At 33.8% G+C, this 23,311-nt stretch overlaps 1 protein-coding gene across 2 annotated transcripts in view; it reads right to left on the bottom strand.

Annotated features, from left to right (window-relative positions):
* Positions 1 to 1,951: 1,951 nt before the first annotated feature.
* The window catches only part of THEGL (theg spermatid protein like), a 59,139-nt gene continuing 37,779 nt past the window's right edge, over positions 1,952 to 23,311 (bottom strand). For both annotated transcript variants that reach the window (XM_051966255.1, XM_051966256.1), the window contains 5 exons: positions 21,092 to 21,229; positions 15,985 to 16,105; positions 8,418 to 8,549; positions 6,261 to 6,436; positions 1,952 to 4,850 (listed from right to left, as the gene is read on the bottom strand). In XM_051966255.1, the coding sequence (XP_051822215.1) occupies positions 4,736 to 4,850; positions 6,261 to 6,436; positions 8,418 to 8,549; positions 15,985 to 16,105; positions 21,092 to 21,229 (682 nt within the window). In that variant the 3' untranslated portion in view covers positions 1,952 to 4,735. The remainder of the gene's footprint in view (positions 4,851 to 6,260; positions 6,437 to 8,417; positions 8,550 to 15,984; positions 16,106 to 21,091; positions 21,230 to 23,311) is intronic.

Here is a 23,311-nt window from a genome sequence, read left to right as displayed (position 1 = left end):
CTACTACAAAAAAAACTGCTATAAATATTTTGATAAATATGGGAAACTTACATTCTTGCCATTGGTATTCATAGGGTATATAACTAGCAATTAAATCTCTGAGATATCTTGTAGACAAATTAGTCACTTTTTCCTACTAATTCTAATCTGCTTTCCAGAATAGTTGGATTAATTCATAGTTGCACCAGAGTATATTAAATGTTCATCTCTCCACAATTCCACTGATAATTCCATTTTTTGGTCATTTTTGCAAATCTTCTGGCTGTGAATTTAAATTTCTGAGTTTTTATTTTAATTTTAATTAGTGATATGGAGCATACTTTTGGAAGATTGTTAATAATTTGCACTTCTTTCAAGGATATGTCAAGTACTTTCCTTCTTAGTTGCATTAATCTTGTTCTTGCAAAAACTTTTTGGCTTCATGTAATTGATATCTACTTTATCTTTAGTAATCATCTTGATCCTTTGTTTGGTTAGGAATTCACCCCCTAGACATTACTATGAAAGGTACAGGATGTGGTTTTCTTCTAATTTTTTCATGGTATGATTCAGATCTCATTTTGAATTTATAATATATGGTGTAAGATATAAATTTAAACCTAATTTCTGTCAAATTGCTTTCCAGTACTTCCAGAAATTTAAATTTATTGACAAGTAGGCTGTTTGATTATCTCTGATTATTTCTAATCTGTTTCTATTTTTTAATCACTTAATAATTTGGTGATTATTGCTTTATAATATAGAAACTTATTAATTCCTCCAACATTTTTAGGCTTTTTTTTCATGTTTCCCATAATATTCTACATTTTTTCCTCCAAATGTGTTATTTTGTCTAGCTCTATCAATTGTTTAAATAACATTATCAGTTTGATTAGTATAATACTAAAATCTCTTAATTTTATTGTATCATCATTACTATTAAATTAGTGCATTAGCTCATGGCTCAGTCATAAGTTCCAAACACTCAATTATTGTATTGTTCATCATTTCATTCAGAAACATCTTTAAACAAATGTTGAATTAGGTTTGGTAGACTGCCCTTTCATACATTTTATAGTTATTTTGAATGGGACTTCCTTTACTATTATTCCCTCGTAGATTTTGATATTGCTTATATGTAATAAAAACATTTTGTGTGTTTGTTTTATAGCCTGCTACCTTACTGAAACTATTGAAAGGAACTCAATTCCTTTGATGATTCTCTAGGATTTCCCAAATAAAACTTTCATGTCCTTGGAAAATGGAGAGTTTTTTTCTTATGTTTAGATTTATTTTTTCACTCCTTTTGTCATTGCTATTTGTTAGCATCTCTAGAATATCAAATAGGATATAGATGAATCTTTGCTTTCCCCCCCCCAGAGTTATTGAGAAAAATTTTAGTATTTTCCCATTGCATATACTTTTTGTATCACACGAAAAATATCCTTATATGTCTATATTTTGTGAAGGGTGTTTATTTTTAACACAAATGAGTATTGTACTTTATCAAAAACTTCTAATTAAAGCATACTTTTAAAACTTTTTTCTTGCCTTTGTGTTTTATTTCATAATATGAAAATATTTTGCATGACAGCATACATATAACCTATATCAAATTGTTCGCCTCTTTAACGAGGAGAGAGAATGGGGAGATAATTTGGAATTCAAGAATAAAAAAAATATTCAAAATTATTTTGCATATATTGGGAGGGGGAATAAATTTAAAATCATCTGTATTTGTTGATACATCATGTGGCAGGACTTGAATTCAAATCCAGTCTCAGATTTACTAGCTGTGTTGATTCTGGGCAAATTATTTAGTCTGCTCACCTAGTTCCTTCAGCTATAATTAAGGATCCATTATTATCCTTTGGATAATAGATCATAAGGATAATAATAGAACCTACCTCTTGGGATTGTTGTGAGAATCAAATGAGTTAACAGTTGTAAAGCACTTAGCACTGGCACATGGTAAATATTATATAAATGTTTTATTATTAGCTATTTTTACAAAGTCACTAAACAAAGGTACAGAAGCAAAGAAAGTAACAGAGGAAAAAAGTAGAAAACAAAAGATCCAGTGTGGGAATTTGGATATTCAGTCTGACTAGATCATACCTTTCCCAATAGGAAGAGCCTTCTTGCTGGGCTTTAGACAACAGATATTCAAAGTAATTCCCCCCTTCAGTGACTGAACTAATAATCTAGAAGATTCACTGAGTCTTTATATTTCATATTCCAAACTAGTGTATTCAACTTATTTCACATGGAATTATCCATCTAAATATGAGTAGAATTAAAAGTATGAGAGAAGGATACAAGTGGGGGCAGCCATGATGTATCAGGGATGTTCATTCCTTCTCCCTAAATACAATTTCTACCAGAGATGTGGATCATCTTCACCAGAGGGAGAAGGAATGTAAAAAAGGGAGTCAAGATTAGAGTACTAAGTCAGTCCAGCTTAGCTGCATTTTTCCATTAGGAGCATAATGTGCTTGGATGAATCGAGGAGGAAGAACAGAGTCTTCTGGTGATAATAGACTGCTCACTATTGGGGAGCCTTTGGACAGACTGGTTGCTTGTGGATAGCAACGAAATTTGGGGGATTTTTAGGGGATTCAGGGGAATTTTCTGGGTTTTATTCCAGACATCTTGGGGCCATTATTGAAATAGGATTTGTGTGTGTGTTCCAGCAAATCAACATTTGAGAGGGTGAGCAGAAAATCCCTGTGCATGTCCCGAGTTTTGACCCCAATGGATGTGAAGTTTACTGTACATACACTTAACACATTTATGTGGAGACAGAAGAAAGGAGGAGAGTAGGGGAGGGACAACCTGGTACAGGTGAAAGAATGTGTGTTGTTTAAAATTTGAGATAAACTGAGGCACAAAGTTCTGAGCAAATTCAATTTATTGATAAAGCACAAATTTATCAATAAATAGGTTCTTAGCTTTCCCAGCAAAGCTAAGACCCAATTATGGGGTTAACAACATTTTTAAAGCATTTTTAGGGAAGCAAGGAACAAAGAACCAAGTTGGGTAGGTGAAAAAAGACAATACAATTGGTTATAGGGTAGACAAGACAGTATCATGGGGGTAGGGACAACATGATTACATAAAGGAGAGCGGGCTATCACCTTTGTGGGGGCTAGTAACCACCCCTCTCTGTCACTAAGGAACGCTTGATTGATTTATAAGATCCATGTGCATTTTGTACACCTTGAGAGAGGACCTGAGTTCACAAGCTCCTCTGTGCCTAGAAAGATCAGTGAGAGAGATAAGACTCTCCTTAATTATACAAAGATAGGCAAAGATAGACCCTATATCTTGTGGAACTACATCAGGTCAGTTTGTAGGCTTTATAGATAACAAACAGATGTTCTGGAATTTCCACTGGATTTACAAGCAAAGTAGATAACAACTCTCTTCCCTTTAATTATAATGACTTATGAACTGTCTGATTTTTAAACTGGCTCAAAGGAAAAAGTGGCTAAGGGTAAGTAAAAAAATGTTTTTAAAAAAGGTAGTTAAAAAGTGCTAAAAATAGAAAAGTAAGTTGGGTAAATACAGAATGGATTTCAAGATGAAATCAGGGAATCAAGGGTCAATTACAAGTTGACTTTGAATTTCTCATGTGATCCTAAATGTTTCTGGGAATAGCCTAGAGGCTGCATTTCTATAGATGACAACTGCCTGCAAGTCTACTCTCTCCATTTTATGTATGACTAGGAGTATCAGACATAAAATCTTTGGTAAAAATCTTGCTACCATAGGGTTGACTTCTTCTACTGTTTGCATCAGCCTCTTAATATTAATCAGCTCCTTACCCTTATTTTAAACAAGATCTTCTTATAAACTTCATATCTACGTAATGTAAAATTGGCATTCCCTTCATCAACAGGAAGAGTCTGGAGATACAATTTAACTACCTCAGACGGTTTTCAAGAATTATTCACTACTTTGCATTTGTCTCTTTTTTTCAGTTGTATGATTTTATCTAAAGTAAAATTTACCTGTGTCTTGAAATCTTGAAAATATAAAGCCTGTGCAGTTGTCCCATTGATGAAATTTTTGGAGTGATCTTGTCAGATTTTCTGCTGTTTTCAAGCAGTGATCCCCAGGTTGCTCAAAGAACTTATTTTACATGACACTGAGCGTACATAGATAGAGGAAGGTTGGTGAAAATGTGACACTTTGGAGTAAACTCATCCCTTATATTATTATCCAAAACAAAATGACATTTCAAGTTTAAGAGAGCTCAGACTTTCTTCTCAATGTATAATTGTTTATAATAATGTAATCTCCACCTAATTAAATATAATTGGTATAGAACACCATTACTTGGTTTGAGAAGACTAAGGTCTCTTGTTTGTTCTATGAGGAGAAAGGGACAGAAGTATTGGCAAACTGCGGGAACCCTCATCTTATTAGAAAAGAAAATGCATAAAACACACGAAAATACAAAAAAGAGTTCACACTTCAAGCTTATCAGTAACATCAGCAGGTTCTCAATCACTTAAAAGGATGTGTCACTATTGCTGATTTCCCAGTTTTTTAGTGGGAGTGGAGGGGAACGTTGGAGACTACAAATACATACTACTCAAAAAGTGTTCAGAAGTAACAACTGCTGTTTAATTATTACAGTGATTCTCCCAGAGGTCTCGTGGAATGTTTTCTTGCATAAAAGGAGAGCCAGACATCTTAAGAGGAAATCAGGACACATCAAGTGGTGCTGAAAGTATTTTGTTCTGCCCTTTCAACGTTTGACAGGCTCTGCCAATTTCACTATTCTCGGTGAGCAAAATGCTACCTTTGCAGCATCCTTAACTTTAAAGGCATCTAGGTTAATAGTATTCATAGTCAGAGGAGTTCTGAAACAAAGCAGAGGGAAAAATCAACAGAAAATAAGTATCACATTTTAGAAAGAAAATTCTGGAAATTTTTCGGTATGACAACAAACTAAATTACCTAAAATAGTTAAAATTTAGTTCTATTTTATTATTGAGGATTAACACGAGTGCCCACACTAGCTGGGCTCATTAATGAGCAGAGCTCTACAAAGGCAATATGTACTAAAAAGTAGTTTACTTATGCCAAAAACACCTAGCAAACAGAGTAGATTGCTATATCTATCCTGAGTCCCTTTTGCGAACTATCTCTAGCTCCTTTTTGTCTTCTGTGGGGGAAAATATTATTTTGAAGAATAATTTTAATCTATGATTTCAATGAGAGAAGGAGTTCCTGGTAAAGAAATCCTTTTGAGCAATACAATTTGCTCCTTATAGAGAGTCATACTGTTGCCTGAGGATATTAAGATTTAAAAGGATCTGTCCAGGGTCATGAAGCCAGTCATGATGAATTCTAAGCTATATTATACTGACTCCAAAGCTGAACCCCTTCTTCACTACTTTGTAACTCTGCTCTATCTCATAGGTTTTCATCAAAAAATTGTTATCTTTGGGCAGCGAGGTGGTGCAGTGAATAGAGCACAAGCCCTGAAGTCAAAATGACCTGAATTCAAATCTGACCTCAGACACTTAACACATCCTAGCTGTGTGACTCTGGGCAAGTCACTTAACCCCCAATTGCCTCAGCAGGAAAAAAAAAAAAAAAGTGATCTATTGCTTACTTCTCAGCATCACTGAATCACAGTACCTTCCCATATTATTTTAGATTGACTTCAAAGGAAAAAACCATAGCCTGGAACCCAATCAGCCCTCCTACTCTGCCAATCCACCCTTATGACTCAGCCAACAACACATAGGGTGAATCTGAGTCACTCAATCTTTCCTCCCCATCTCTCCTCTAAAGAAAGAATGCCTTTCACTTAATTCACCAGTGACCAGAATGATTATATAGAAGAGAAACTTTTTGGCAAGTTTATGTCTTTTCCAGAACTCTCATTTTCAGATATTAATCATCTGAGCCTTGTTAACTATTGTGCAAAGACCTAGTGTGGCTGGGCTTGTTTCATAGATAAGAGAGATAAAATTTTTTAAAATTTGAAATTTGAAATCTTACCAAAATGAATGTTGAAAAATATCTTGCAATTTGTAAAACAAATTATTAAGGAAAAAAAAAAAGAAAATCTAAAATGTGGTAACTTGCCTAAGAAGTCAGCCAGAAAATGAACCCCAAAGTTTGAATAAGAACCAAGTTTTCTGACTCCCAGCCAATGTGAAACAAGTTTCATTGTAAGTGTTTCATTTCTAGAACTTCCTCCTTATTAACACCTCTCTTCCCAACTCATTTCTCCTCTGTTTCTCTCAATATGTGCGTACCTTGAATTGGGGGTAGATAATACTACAATCCTAGGTGATGGAACATATTTTAGGGCAGCACGTTGTACTGGTTGTTGAACTGGGCGCATCGGGAGGTAATCACCATGCACGGTTTTAGCTTTAGCTAGAAACAGTGTACGAGGGCTGGGATGGGCCGCCATGGCAGCAGTAGAAACCTTTGAAGGAAAACAAAAAGCAAAAATCCACAAAATGTGTTGGTTTTTATTCTGGAACACATCTGCCATTTTACATTTCTCCATGTTGCTTTTATGATAAACTATCAATGTCAAAATGAGAGAAGCCATGGTATAAGAGATCACACTTTTTTTTCTGAGTCTAAGGCGGATCTCTAAGACATTTAATTCCAGATACTTTACAATCTGCCTCCATGGAGAGGACTCTCACACTAATGAAATTACATGTCATTGACCTAGCAAAATTAATATTTAGTCAATATCACTACATCTTTCAAATCTTTTATTTTAAAAATTAATGAATAAATTTCACATTAGAATACATTCCTTGAGTCCTGAAAATTTAAATATGTGTTTATGTCTGTATACGTGCATCCATATATATTTCGTTATGACATATTTAACTTGTCTTTTATGATGAGGATTTTGCTAAAATAATGCTTTTTCATCTATATTGCCTTCTATAACTCTTTAGGAATAAAAGGAGATGGAATATACCCTAGAGTTCATTTCATCTGACTCCTTCTATTTTACAGATGAGGAAGGAAAAACCCAGTAGTTAACATATAGGGAATGGTTAATCTTATTATATTTTACAGATCAAGATGAGATTAAAGAACTAAGAGGTGTAATTTGTCTAATCAGAGTTAGGACTCCTGATTTTAATCATTATGCTCTTTTCACTAGTCCTGATGGAATCCCACATTAAGCCTCTGAGGGGTCAAATTAAAATCATTCTTCAGGATCCTTTAATACCCTTTAATATATGTTAATACAGCATATTATATATGTATATAATATATGCTATATATTAACATATATTTATTGCTTATTATATATTATATAAAATATTGATATGTTAATTATATTATCTATAATACACATTATATTAATTATATTAACATATGTAATAAGAATGTATAAATATATATTATATTTTTATATATGATAAGTAGTATTTAATGAGTGCCCAACTGTGTATGCAAGGCATAGCAACAATTTAGATTATATATCCAAGTATTCCTTCTCTCCAGAGGATACTCTTCTAAGATGTTCTAGAGAATCCAATCTGGAACCCGTAGCTCATAAATCATAAACCTTAAGCTAAATATAAAAGGGATTTAAGAAATGATCCAGTTCAAATCCCTCATCATACCTGGAAAATCTGAGACAGAGAAAGAGCAAGTGATTTTCTTGAGGTTATACAGATAGGAAGAGACAGAGCCTCTGTCTCAGATTTTCTTTTACTTTTCTTCCATGATACCTCCAATAAGAAATCACACAGACTCTTCTTGAAAATTTCCGATGGAGGGGTTGGAAAAGAAAGCTCATTCTATTTTTGGAAAGCTCTGATTGTTATGAAGTTTTCTTTTCTTACATCAAGACTAAATCTCTCCCTGTAACTTTCACCCACTGCTCTGAGATCAAGCAGAAAAAAATCTAAAGTCTCTTTCACGTCAGTTCTACAAATATCTGAAGAAAACTATTGCAGCCCTTTCTCAGTTTTCCCTTCTCCAAGCTGAACATTCCCAAGTCCTTCAGCTAACCTTTTCCACTATGGTCTAATCTCCAGTCCTTTCACATCAACCTACTTATCTTCTAGAGGATATGTTCCAACTTAATCAAATCTGTCCTTAGAAGCCTGAATACAGATTTCTACATGGGTTCTGTCCAGACCTGCTTCTGGCAGAGTTAGATCCTTGTTCTGGAGAAGTTGTTCTATTGGCCATATTTTACTCCTAAATCATAGTGATTTTTCCTAAATCTTATTTTTCATAGAAACTTCCCTCTCACTATGTTTCCCTCTCCACCCCATGCTTTCAAAGTTTTGCTTTTTTTTCCAATTTTCAATTAATCTCATTAAATTTTAGCTTTTTTCTACCTGGCCAATTGTTCTAACATTAAGGAATCAATTAAAAGTCTCATCTTTTCCAAGACAACAGGGGAAAAAATAGTATCTTACTGGGCGAATTGGCGAATTATTTCTTCCTCTTTCAAAATATAATGTTTCTGTTTTGACCTTTGGTTCTGAGAGAGAGATCACTCTTGATGAGGGAAATGCATGTAGAGCAGCAGGTGTAATCTTTGTTTCAACCTGTATAAGGAAAATAAAACAGTATACATTGACTATTTACAAAAGACATCAATCAGATCAATATTACATTTCTTGGTCTGATCAATAAACCGCATTTCTTAGCCGCATAAGCAAAAAGGAAAATTGTGTATACTAAGAGGATAATTGTGTGTGCCAATTTCAACTAGCTTTTTTAGAAACCCCACTGTAAAAATAAAAATCAGAAGGAAAGTAGATAATGTGAAATGTTATTTGGATAACTTTCAAAGGAAAAAAAAAGAATATTTTGCCTGAACAAAATCAACGTAGCTAGAATGAGAAATTACAAGTGAAAAAAAAAAGTCTTTGTCTTAAATATCTCTCACAAAAGTCTGATATCTAAGATATGTTGAGACTGACACAATTTTTAAGACTAAAAGTTATTTCCCAGTGGATAATGAATCAAAGGAATGAGAAATTAAAAACAACCAGAAATCATGTAAAAGATTGTTACAAATCACTAAAAATATAAGAAATAAAAGTAAAAACAATTCAGAAATTTCACCTCTTACTTTTCAATGTTTCAATAAAAGATGGAAAAAGTTGGAGAGATTGTGAGAGACAGACATATACTGTGATGGTTTGTGAATCTGTCTAACCATTTTGAAAAATATTGAGGAGGGTTTAAGTTTGAAAAATTACAAAATTGTTCACACACTGATTCTGATCTCAATATCCTCCAGAAGATCAAATATGATCAATCAATGAGCATCTATTGAGCACTTATTATGTGCCAACCACTATGTGTCTCTGGATTACAAAGATAAAAATCAAACATCTGCCTTCAGAGAGCTTATATTCTGTAAGAGAAAACTTTGTGTGTGTGTGTGTGTGTGTGTGTGTGTGTGTGTGTGTGTGTGTGTAGATACAAAATACATAAAAAGTAAATTTGAAATACATAGTTTGAAAACATTAAAAGCTAAGAAAATCAGGACTGACTCTTTATGGGAAAGGATGCTGGTTGAAATTTGAAGTTAGGGATTCTATCTAAAGAGATTGAATAGAGAGAGGGGGCATTTGTTCTAGGAAAATAGCGACAGGCCCTATTGCCAAGACACAAAGGGAGGAAACTGGATGTCTTGTCTCAGGAATATCAGGGAAACTAGTGGGTCTGAAATGAATGGCATGCTAAAGATAGTAATAGGAAAAATAGGCTGGAATAAGATTATTGGGGGCTTATATGACAAATAGAGGAGTTTGCATTTGATACTAGAAGGAATAGAAAGTGATAGGAGCTTTTTAAACAAGAAAGTAACAGATCAAACCTATGATTTAGGAAGATTACTTTATCAGCTCTCTGAAATATGGAATTGAAGAGGGAGATATAGAGTAGGGCCAATTTGGCAATAGCTGTGTGAGTATTGAGAAGGCATTGATGTGAGAAATATTGTAGCTGTAAAAATTATAAAAAGTATTAAGTCTGGATAGGTGAGGAAAGGTCTCAATTTTTCAAAATGTTCACAGCAGGGGCAGCTAGGTGGTGCAGTAGACAGAGTACCAGCCCTTAAATCAGGAGGACTTGAGTTCAAATGTAATCTCAGACACTTACCATTTCCTAGTTGTGTGACCCTGGGCAAGTCACTTAATCTCAATTGTCTCAGCCAAAAAAAAAAAAGCTGCTACAAAATGTTCACAACAAAAATCTTCATAGTAGACAGAAAATAGAAACAAAATAGTTATCCATTGATTAGGTAGAAACAAAAGAAATTATAATTATGGAATGGAATATTAGTGAACCACAAGAATGCTAAATATAATTGGGGTCAATCAGGAGAATGAATACCTAATCAGTTTCATGAATTTACCCATCAATCTGATGAGATTCTAGGGTATAAAGCCCACACTTAAGTACTAGGAAAATAAAAAGGAATAGAAAAAAGTTTATATTCTCTAGAATTACACAATTTAAAGATGATCATTTTTTTAATTCAACAATATCTACATATAGAGTAGGTATGTGTACATATATAATATACAAGTGCTATGAACTTACTCCAATAGATTTGTATTATAGAGCACCAATGCTGTCCACCATTGTCATTATTTTCATCATTTAACCAATTAACCTATCTTCTTTTCCCATTATGCATTTCCATGATGACTTTCTATTTATTCTTCAAAAACTCCCCTTTGTAGCCTGTTCACACTCATCATGATCTCCATTTTCCTATGAGTCACATATATCTTTAACCCCTCAGACACTACTGTGTTCTATTTCTTTTAATTATATAATAATGTTATATTGGTAATAATATTAAAAAAAGATGACCTTTGTTTCTGAAAGAATCCTCTGGTTATTAACACTTTCTTTCAAAGGCAATACAGGCCATTTTCTTCCTTCCTCTTGTTTAATTCTAGACCCAGGCACCAATTTGTCCCTACAATTCATGTCAGCCATGGGCAAGAGATATTTCAAGCATGTATTCTTTCCTGTGCAGATGCTCAGATCAATCTCTTCTGAGTAGTCACAGACCTTTTCCTTTCAGAGCTTGGAGTAATCAAAACAATATTATCCACTAGCAGGAATATGTGGAGTGACTTCTTCAATTTCAACTCTGTGTTAGATCTCGTCTATCCATCACAATGGTAACCAGCTTTGATGATCTCCCTGTTTAATGCTTCATCTAATATTTATGATCAAAAGATATTTGAATTAAGTAAATATTTTTCAAAGACTCAAATGATTTTGATGTGTAAATGGAAAACATCTTATTGGAAGAAAGCATTTAAAACAGCATTTCATTCTATTAAATAAAATACTTTTTAATAATCAACAAACAATAGTCATGGTCAGATCGTATCTACACTATAGCTTTCAGCCAGCTATGAAAAGGTAAATATATGGATTTTAGAATATGAATTGCAAAAGGCTGCTTATTATCCACTAATGCCCTCACTTAGGATGCCTTCAATGTATAGATGAGTCTTATAAAGATTTTATATAAATAGGAAGGTAGGCATATAAGTTGATATTTATTGATGTTCTATTGCTCACCTTTCCTCAGCATTAATAAGGTCCAATTCTCCTTCCTCCCTTACTTTTAGTATCTTCTATAAATCAGAGACATATATGGAGGCGGATTTGGTGTATTGGTACATTTGATTCATGTTTTATGCATACCTGTGGTATAAGTAGTATATTCATAATGTTGATGTTAGAGTTCAAATGTAGTGGCTCTGTTTTCTTTGATTTGTTATTTTAAAAATCATTGCAGATTTTTTCTATTTTTCTTCTGTTTGTTGTCCTTCCATTTTAATCCTTAAACACTCTTGAGATGACTATTTTAGTTAGATCTCCTGCCAAATTTCTTTAAATTGATTTTATTTTCTACTACTTGATGCCTTATGAGGCCATACTGCTCAAAATTACCCAAACAACTTCCTTTTCAAGATTTTATAAACAAGTTTACATTCAGAACTGGTGCAGCTTTGGAACACAATATCTCTCTGCCTGGCAAAATCCTATTCTGATGCCCTCTTCGGGATAGAAAGGTGACCTTGGGTCCTCCAAGGCATGCCAGCTGAATATAAGCCCTGGCAACTTCAGCTATTGCTGGAAAGGCCTTGAGTAAGACCTAGGCAAAATACCAAATTTGCTTTCCAAGAACCAGTCTAGCTAAGTGCAGTGAAGTTTATCACCAACAGGCTGGCCACTTGATCATTAATCCCGTGGCTATAGCAATCTATGAAGTAAATAAAAATATAAAATGGCCCTTAGTCCTATGTGATTCCCTTCCATTTCTGTAGTGATAGTGGCAAATTGATCGAAATACTCTTAAATATGAGAACTTCTCTATTTACAAACCATTAGACATGCTGCTGTAGCAATTAATTCATATTAATCTTGATATTCTCACTATAAACAGGCAGGAGTTGCAGCCGGAAGAATTGATTTTATCACACACTTAAAGGAAAAAAGAACCATTATTTCCTTGGACATTTGGCCACTTCATATTGAAACGCTCATAATAGATATTTGTGGAAAGATCACTATGAAAACAATTGCAACTTATATCAAAATCAGTTTCAGAGGATCAAGACTTAGAAAAATTCTATAAAAAATTCTAAAACCCCACAAATTAAATCAAATGCACTTTGATCCTCAGTGACTAGTAACAACAGTGGGACTAGGTGAGAAATAAATCAGAAAACATTAGTCAAGAAGAAAGGATGAAAGAGATCAAGCAACATGCATAAATCTTATCCTTATCTACTATGATTACTCCCTCTGAAGAAAGAATTGAAAGATGCTAGTCATAGGCACAACAAAATCTCACAAAATAAAATTGATTTTAAAAGATATTACTGACGTGGGATTTCAACTATAAGTCAGTTTTCTTTATATAATCAGATCATCAACTTATTAGAAAAAAGATCAGAATTAGTAAAAAAAAAAAACTAGAATTAGATAAAATATGTAACTCAAGTCAATTTAAAACTGTTTAAATAAGCATAAATGCTAATAAAAATAAGCAATAAACAATAAAAATAACACTGATATCAATTGTTAAAATTTCATACAGAAGTTTAACCAATGTAAATCAATTGGCATAAGACCCAAAAGCATCTTAGCTAATAAACATTATGAAACATATAAAGATGAAGTCAACATAGTATTTGCTCTCAAGAAGCTTAAACTCTAATAAACTAACAGATAATTACAATACATAGATAATTTTTTTAAGTGCTCTAAGAGAGGCACCAGAAAAACAAAACAGAATTTTTTCTGAGGGGAAAGGGGAATCAGAGAAGCAGTTGAATTTTGAAGGATGGAGAGTAACAGGATCAGAGAGGATAAATAACTTCCCCAGAATTACATAGCCAATAGCCAAGTCTTGGTTTCAAATTTCATGTTCTTATATCAAGAAAAAAAAAGAGGCTGGGACAAGATTCTGAAGAGCCTCAAATGCCAGGCTAAGAAGCTCTGGGCTGCATTTGGTAAGTAATTTGACAACACGAATGTATTTTGAGCAGGGGAATGATATAATCAGAGCAAAGATGGCTGCAAACAGAGACAAAGATATTTATATATTAGGAAGATATTAAATTATCCATGTAAAAGGTAATAAAATATTAAATTCAGGTAGAGGATTTGAGAATTAAAAAGTGGAGACTACAAAGGATACTCTGTGAACTGAGGACTGAATGGATTTGGGGGCTGAAAAAAAGAAAAAAAGTCAAAGATGATTGATGTCTCCATAGATAAAATAATTGTGTCATTAACAGAAATTAGTGAATTAAATAGAAGCTGAAGGTGAATCATTAATTCATGGACATGTTGAATTTGAGGTGCCCATAAAACCAATAAAAAATGACTAGAAGGCAGTTTGATGTGTAAGAATAGAGCTCTGGAAAAAAGCTAGGATTGGGAATATTTGTGTGGGAATCACCTGTATGGTATTGATCACTGAAATGTAGCAGTGGATATGATCAATGAAAATAATAATGTAGGAAGAGGCAAGAGGTGGATCGAGTGAATGAAAAGGAATTTTAAGTGCTTATTATGTCCAAATCACTGTGTTAAGTGGAGTAGTCCCTGCTCTCAAGGAGCTCACATTTTAATAGAGAAACAATAAAGCTAAGAAGTAGGAGACAGATAGGGACTATATGCATTCTAAAGCATATATTATTATATATGATACATAGATATTATAGGAAGGAGAAAAGAAGCAGAATTATGCTTGTTGATCTTGAAGTCCCTTAAGAAGCAGAGAGACTTCAGAAAATCAGAATAATACAGTACCTTGGAAGCATTAATCAGCAGTGTCAAATATTGCAAAAAAATCCACAAGAATAAGAACTGAAAAAAGGATTTTGGATTTTTTAATTTGAAAGTCATGTTGAAGGAGGCAACTTGGTGTAGTGGGTGAAGAATTGGTCTTTAAGTCAGGAAGACCAGAGTTTGAGCTGTCTGTAAGGCATACTGGTTCATGTATGGTCAAATACATAACTGGGTGACTCACTTTGTTAATAACCCAGAGCTACCACCAAGAGATTCCTAAAGAAATCACAGAACTAGTGCCCCAAAAATTCATTCTTTTTCCCCCTGAGGCAATTGGAGTTAAGTGACTTGCCCCAGGGTCACACAGCTAGAAAGTTAAATGTCTGAGGGCAGATTTGAAATGAGGTTCTCCTGACTTCAGGGCTGGTGCTCTATCCACTGTACTGCCTAGAAGCCTCTCAAAATTCCTTCTTGACCCTCAAGATCATGATTGTATAATCAAGGTAGAAATCAGATTGCAAGAAAATGAGTGAATAGCAAAGAAGTGTCTATACTGAATGTCAACTACTTATTTTAGAGTTTGGAGATCAAAGAAAGCAAGGGGATGGGACAATCTTAACAGAGTAGAGTGATGGGGACTTTTTTAGGTTAGGAAAAACCAGGAGAGATTTGTAGTTAGAGGGGAAAGAGCTAGAAGAGAGGAAGAAATTGAAAATAAACCACTGGTGACACAAGATGGCAGGTTATTTCAGTTAATTCACTTAACAAGTACTCATTAATGGACAACTATGTGCTGGACCTGGGAGCAAAGATACAAACTTAGAGGGTTTTCCTTGTAAAGGAGATAGGACACTTTTTCCTCTGAGAAAAAAAGGAAGGTTAGGGAGGACATACCAAACTATAGAAAAATTTAAAGGTGAAGAAGATGGATTTTAAGGGAGCTTTGTGTCCATATGAAGGGAGGGAGGAGAGAAAAAGTCAAATTTAATAATGAAGGAAAATATAAGCCATAGAAAGAAAGGAAAGAATCTAAATAGAAAAACAGGGGAAAGAATAGTGTTATAGTAGGGAGGACATACCAAGCTACAGAAAAATTTGGAGGTGAAGAAGAGGGATTTTAAGGGAGCTTGTGCTTGTGTCCATGTGAAGAGGGGGAGAAAAAGTCAAATTTAATAAGAAAGGAAAGAAAGACTCTAAATAGAAAAACAGGGAAAAGAATAGTGTTGTAATAGGGAGAACATAACAAGCTACAGAAAAATTTGGAGGTGAAGAAGAGGGATTTTAAGGGAGTTTTGTGTCCATGTGAAGAGGGGGAGAAAAAGTCAAATTTAATAATGAAGGAAAGTATAAGCCACAGAAAGAAAGGAAAGACTCTAAACAGAAAAACAGGGAAAAGAATAGTGTTATAATAGGGAGGACATAACAAGCTACAGAAAAATTTGGAGGTGAAGAGGAGGGATTTTAAGGGAGCTTGTGTCCATGTAATTTTCTTAGTAAGTAGGAGGGATGCTAACCTGAAAGGGGGAGGAGAGAAAAAGTCAGATTTAATAATGAAGGAAAATATAAGTAATAGAAAGAAAAGAAAGAATCTAAATAGACAAGCAAGGGAATAGTGTTATAAGATGATAGGAGGTCACTTTAAAGGCTAAATTCCCACAAGGTCAATTACATTTTCTTTGACATGGGCCCTTTTACCTGTTTGGGAGCAACAAAGTCTGGATGTGTAGATTTAGCCACAGAGAGTTGAACTACCCGGACAGAAGCCTCAGGGATGAGTGAAGGATCTTTCACATGCCATTCAGGGGAGCTATATGGCCTGCAGGCAAACAGGGACTTGAAATATTGCAGTTGATGGGCATGTGACCCATAATTACAGTTCAATTGTACTCATAATCCCTATGCTAGGAATTTATTTTCAGGTACACACTATTGCCTGGGGATGAATTACCTCTTTAAAACAGTCTTATGTAATTCCTATAATATTGACCACTAAGTAGTTTGCAGAAATAGAAATCTGTCATATAGAAATGACCAAGGTCTAGTAGGCCACTGATGTTCCTTCCCTCCACTTTCTGCTCCTCATAAAAATGAAAATAATAATAAATATGAAAAAGGAGTTTATCTCTCAGGCAAATGATTAAATGCATTATGAGGTCATATAGTAATTTTAAATAACTAGTATTACATGAAATAAAAACTGAGTTAAAAGATATTATGCCCACATTTTTAATTACAAATCTAATGACTGGAATGATAGAAAATAAAGGGGGCTAGGATAGAAGAATTCAAAAGTTTTTTTTTTATAAAAAGCTAAATGAAAATATTGGGGGAAAAAGAAAAAGATCACGTTAACTCATTGGTGAGACTGGAAAAGTTATCACAGAAATCATTGAAGATAATCAAAGACCTTGTCTAAGTGTATTAAAATAATCTTTTCTTTGAATTTGAATGTATCATTTACATCATTTGATTTATGGTCTTTTTCGAATGGTTGCCATGGTTCCCCAAACAGCCTTTGGATGTGATAATACTACCTTAATCAGGATTCCTACATTTTAAAGTAATCCCCATAGATCAAACAACTAGCTGACATTGCTGAAAATATTTGATGCATTGTTCTGAACAGTTATGTGTATGTGCACATGTGTGACATAGATCAAGAAAATGGTCACGGGCCCATAGATTAGCTGGCCTGGCACCAAAACTGGCCATAACATTTTGAGATCCTTGAAATGTGGCAACATTTCCTTAGTATTTATTGAGTTTAATCTCTTAAGAGCAAAATATAAGATTCTTATGCAATGGATCAGGCCTCTCAGTAGAAAGATCAACCCAACAATAATAATTATGAACTAGATTTATAAATGTCTACTTTTAAATATATACAGTAATATCTCATTTCTCAGACTCTATCCCTTATCCAGATTTTTCCAATAACTGGAGGTAACAGAGAACCTAGACATTAACAGGAAAAAGTTTCTAAGCAACAAAAATAAATGCCATAATGTTCATAAGATACAAGTACTTTATTAAGAAGAAAGAATCCCTCATCTCCTCAATAGAAACCTCCTGACAAAAAGTTTTAAAAAGCAAATAGGAGAACTCAAAAGTATAGTAGTCTGGATTCATTCAGCCAGAGGAAAATATCTCTGTCCACACCTCAGGACATTACTATATTATAGCATAGTAAAGATAATAATGGATATTCACAATGATAGTCTCAGGTCTTCATCAAAAAAAGTGCAATATATTCAGCAACCTTTGTTCAAGAAAGCAGGGGAATGTGTAGGGTATCAAAATTATTCTATTTTTACAATAGGAACCGGAATTTTAAAGTGATCTCTTGTAGTAGTAGCTGGCTCTTTACTATTCCCTTTATTGCTTTTTTTATTTAAATTCTTTCCTTTCTTTTTCTTATATTTTCCTCCACTGTTAAATTTGACTTTTTCTCTCCTCCTTCTTCACTTCTTAAGCTTGCTCCCCTACCTGGCACACAGTCATCAGTTATTAAGTGAATTGAAATGAATTAATTGAAATCTCCTTCCATCAAGTGGATCTCTTCGATAAAGAGAGCCTTAATTGATCAAAGATGGACAGAAGCAGCTACACCCAGAGAAAGAACACTGGGAAATGAATATAAACTGCTTGCATTTTTGTTTTTCTTCCCGGGTTATTTATACCTTCTGAATTCAATTCTCCCTGTGCAACAAGAGAACTGTTCGGTTCTGCACACATATATTGTATCCAGGATATATGGAACCTATTCAACATGTAAAGGACTGCTTGCCATCTGGGGGAAGGGGTGGAGGGAGGGAGGGGAAAAATCGGAACAGAAATGAATGCAAGGGATAATGCTGTAAAAAATTACCCTGGCATGCGTTCTATCAATAAAAAGATATTAAAAAAAAATAAGAAATCTCCTTCCATCTTGTTTTCTAGGGGTCTGCTTTGAATTTCTTCCTCTCTATTGGCTTCTTCCTCTCCAACTACAAATCTCTCCTGATTTCTCCTATCCTCTATTTATTCTGTAATAAGATCAGATCTAAACATAGATTAAGATGAAAATTTTAAGCAAAATTTGACACTTTGCAGGGATAAGCCTCAATTGTCTAGAAAATTCAGTTATCTTAAATTTCTTCTCCAGTGATGCTGGGTAATGAAGTGTCACTCTATCTATAAACATAAACATTTAACAGACCAACATAGAAATGTATAAGTACTAGATCCACATATAAATATTTATCAAAAATATCATAGAATTTCACATATGGAAGGGACTTTGAATATCAACCTCCTACTTCAAATAAAGAAATATCTTCCATAATATCCCTGACAATTTGGTAAATCCAACCCTAATTTGAATATCAACAGTTCAAAGAAGTATTCAACTGCTGGACAGCTATTTTTAGGAAGAAAGAAAGGGAGGGAGGGGGAGAAAGAAAGAAAGAAAGAAAGAAAAGAAAGAAAGAAAGAAAGAAAGAAAGAAAGAAAGAAAGAAAGAAAGAAAGAAAGAAAGAAAGAAAGAAAGAAAGAAAAGAAAGAAAAAAGAAAGAAAGAAAGAAGGAAAGAAAGAAAGAAAAAAGGAAGGAAAGAAGGAAAAGGGAAGAATGAAGAGAAGGAAAGAAGGGAGGGAAGGAAAGAGGGGAGGGAAAGGAAAGAGGGGAGGGAAAGGAAGGAAGGGAAGTAATGAAGGAAAGAGAAGAAAGAAAGAAAGAAAGAAAGAAAGAAAGAAAGAAAGAAAAGAAAGAAAGAAAGAAAGAAAGAAAGAAAAGAAATGAGGGAGGGAGGGAGGAAGGAAAAGGGAGGAAGGAAGGAAAAGGGAAGAATGAAGAGAAGGGAAGAATGAAGAGAAGGAAAGAAGGGAGGGAAAGGAAGGAAGGGATGTAATGGAGGAAAGGGAAGAAAGAATAAAAAGAAGGAAAAAAATTAACTTTTCTAATATTGAGCCAAAATCTGCTTTCATGTAATTTTCATTCATTATTCCAAATTCTTCCCTTTGGAATAGCCTAGATGAAAAATAATCCCTCTTTCATGACAATGTTTTCTTTAAATATTTGCTTACAATGATCATGTCTTCTTCCCCCTTAAGCCTTCTCTCTTTCAGGCCAACCCTCCCTTGTTTCCTCAATCAATCTTTATGTAATCTAGTTTTTAGATCTCTCATCCTGGTCATCCTTTTCTAAATATTCTACAGTTTATCACTACTCCTGCAAGGGTAACTCCCAGGAACTGTCTACAACACTTAAGAAATTGTCTGATCAGTAGAGAATTTAGTGAGATGACCTCTGCCCTTGCTCTGTATGCAATAATACTAAGTACAAATCCAGTCTGTAATTAATCTAGTTTTCTCAGCAGCTGTGTTTTACTGATGGATTTATTTTAAGCTTGGCGCCATGATTATTTGAATGCCTTTTTCATGTGAATTGCTCTTAACCAAAGAATTATAAAACTGTAGCTGTTGATTTAATCTCATTTTAGCTCATAGTTAAAGCTTACTTGAGACCTTTCTGAATCTTGATTCTGTCATCCCCCATATTAGCTATCCCTCCCAGCTCTAGATCATTTGAAATTCTATTCTATTTATCCATTGAATTTATTGGATCAAATGCAGACCCCTGTAGCATGACAACTGAGACCTCCCCTTCAGGATGGCATTGATTGGGTTTGGTTGTTCAACTAATCTCCAATATACCTAACTGTACATCGACCCAGGTCACATTTCTTCTATTACAATTTTTTTTTCATTGATCTTTCTACTATGAAGAGTGGCCAGATTCATTTCACAAGACTGTTTTGGGGAAATAAAATGAACAAGGAGAACTATTTACATGATGATCAAAATAATAATGCAAAGGAAAATACCAATCAAAGGACTTGAAAAAATCTGTATGTGGGGACCTAAGAGGACATCATAGGATTAAAAATAAAGTATACCTTCACCCTTTGGCAGACAGGTGTGGAATAAGGGATCTATTTTAAGGCATAGTCATTGTATTGATTTGATTTGCCTAATTATACTTAATTGGGGAGAGTTCTGTGAGGGGAAGATGAGCATAACTAGGAAGTAATTAGGAAGTGATAGTAATGTAAAATAAAACAAAAAAATAAATAAAAAGTTCAATAACCCAAGAATGAATGGGATAATCTCACCCAACTGGGGGGAAAAAACTACTATGGGGACAGAAAATAGCCAATGTGGAAGGCTTATCTCAGAGGGTTTATATCTCCGTTTGTTGACTTTGATCAATGAAATAATACATGTAGAGCAATGTGTAGATCTTAAAACTCTATGTAAATATCCATTTTTGTTGCTGTTATTCCACAACTATTTAGGCCAAACATTAACTTGACGGGAAAATCTGGACATTAGACTGAATTGAGGAAAACCTGGATATTAAACTGAATTGGGCTTAGAAACAGGAACAAGTTTAGGTTCAAGAATAGAATCAGTGTTGATTCTATTTTCTTTTATCTCAAAAAAAAAAAATTGTTCATTCATTTGCATTTTTCCATGGGTTCAGTCAATAATGTCTCAGTCTAGAAAAGTTCTTTCCAGGATCTAATGAATTTTGATTTTACTACAGTTCTAAAGATAAACAAAGGAACATAAAAGTGTTGAGGTGGATGAATTTTTAATGATTGTAGTAATGCTTTTATTTCCTTTTGTGATCTCTCAAAGATAATGAAAATAGTGTGCACACACACATACACACATACACACACAGAGAAACTAAAACAAAGATATTTAGACATTTAACAAAACTAGATTATGCTTTTGGGATATTTCCAGAGGGCTCTCTACCTTTTTCGTACATATTCTTCCTGCAAATGCTTTGGTTCTGCCAGATTTTCTATGCGGGGAGTTGGAAAATGAAAAAATGTCTTTGTAGGAAGCTTCCAGATTACAGATCCTCGACCCCAACTATTATGATATTCAGGCCTAAAGGTTTTAAGAGAGCACAAAAAATAAGGAATAAGTTAAGCATTTTTTATTAGTTCAAATGTTCCAATTCACAGTTTTTACATTAACCCAGACTGTTTTACTTGGGCCTGTGGAACCAGGAGTATGATTTACCCAACATTTTTTTTAAAATGTCTACATTTGTGATTTCATAAGGGTAAGGAAGTCTAGCTGTGGAGATTCCTTCCACTAATTTGTATCGACAGTTTTGTAAACTGCAAGTCTTACAGAATTGCCTTGGGGTACATAGAGAGTCTTGGTCATATATTCAGGATCAGAGAGCCAGTGTTTGTGACAAGCTGAACTTCAACCCAGGTCTTCTTGACCCCAAGTCCCCCTCTATGTGATACACATTGACTCTTTTTTGAGCAATAAATCCTAACAATTTATTTTTTTATGGTGCTATTCCAACATAATCATAAATATGTCTCTTTAAGAGATTATTATGAGTCATAGAGCTATATTCTCACCATTGAATTATACACCTGGGCAATTCTGTTATAAGATGCAAGGATAAAGATCTCTGAATCTCAGCAGCTTCAGTATCCCATCTCAAATTTCAGCTTCATATAAATAGATTGGAGAGAAATGTTTTCATGAAGATTGGAAAGAAATGCTTCATGAAAACATCAAGTGTGTTGAAATTTAAAGTGTGAAGAGGGGTGCGACTATACCTGTAAAAACAGGTAAATTTAAACCTCTCACTTTTCCATCTTCATGTTGAATATTCTAAACTATGATACAGGAAATGCTTCAAATAGAGAAATTTATATAAAACTAAAGGAATAAATAGCTCTGGGGGAAAAAAAATCTTAAGACTTTAGGCTGAAATGCTTCCTGAAGAGGAAGGCAAACTTCCTAGATCCCACAAACCTACAAGAGCAAATGCTTTAAGTTTGTTCCATGTGGAATGATGGTCAAGAAACCAAAAAAAAAAAAAAATCCCAAACTTTTTTTTTTAGTTTTCAGACTATTATTTTCTTTCCTTTTAATTAATTTTAATATCTTGTTTATAAATCACCTTTATTTCATAATGTATTCCTCTTCTCATTCCCCTTTACATTAGTGTAATCATTGTGCATATTATTTTCCTGATTCTGTTGACTTCACTCTGCATCAGTTCAAAGAAGTCTTCCCAGCCATCTTTGATTTCTTCATATTCCTTGCTTCTTATGACACAGTAATATTCCATTGCACTCACAGAATCAGAATCACAGAATTTTAGAGTTGGAAAGGTCCTTAAGGGCATCTAATCCAATCCATCCATAAAACCATGACTGTATAAAGATACCTGATCTGTTATTTTCTAATGTTTTTGTGTGTGATATGACCTTTAAATTTATTCATCCATTTTGAGGCTTACTGTGGTACAAGATGTTGTTCTACATCTAATTTCTTTCAAATTGTTTTCTAGTTTACCCAGCAGTTCTTTTCAAATATGGAGCTCTTCTCCATGTAACTCACATTCTAAGGTTTACCAGATAATAATCCTACCCTTTACATTTTTCCAAAAAAAAAAGTTCATATCAAATATTTTTAGCTCATAAAATTAATTTTAAAATTTTGTAATAAATATTAATCATAGGATAGAATGATGCAAAATACAAGTGCTTATTTTATAACTTTTACATTTACAAAATTAACCATATTAGCAAATTATTCATTATCTACAGGTTTCTTTAACACAAAATGTTACAAAATGTGGTTTCACTAAAGATACTATTACTCATAATTCCATTTCAACTGCTAATTCATTGACATTTTGTAACAGGTATTGTAGAAAACCTTCTTCCACACGTGTAACATGTTATAAATAATAGTGAAATTTGTATTTTGGGAGGTATAAACCAGAGAACCTTTAATTTGTCCATAACTGAAGCATAAACAGATTTAAAGATTTGTTTTAATGTACTTTCACAAACGAAATCTATTATTCTACTTTTTTGACAGAGAAAGAACAAATGTATTATATATGACAACAAAAAATAGGTTTATTGTCCATTCATATTTAGAAATATCGAGGTTTAAAAATAAAAACAAAAATGCTTCTGTAAACTGGTC

The sequence above is a fragment of the Antechinus flavipes genome, chromosome 6 (assembly GCF_016432865.1).
Source record: "Antechinus flavipes isolate AdamAnt ecotype Samford, QLD, Australia chromosome 6, AdamAnt_v2, whole genome shotgun sequence".
Lineage (NCBI taxonomy): Eukaryota > Metazoa > Chordata > Mammalia > Dasyuromorphia > Dasyuridae > Antechinus > Antechinus flavipes.
Note: the sequence above shows the minus strand (reverse complement) of the source record. Positions and strands in the feature narration are given on the sequence as shown.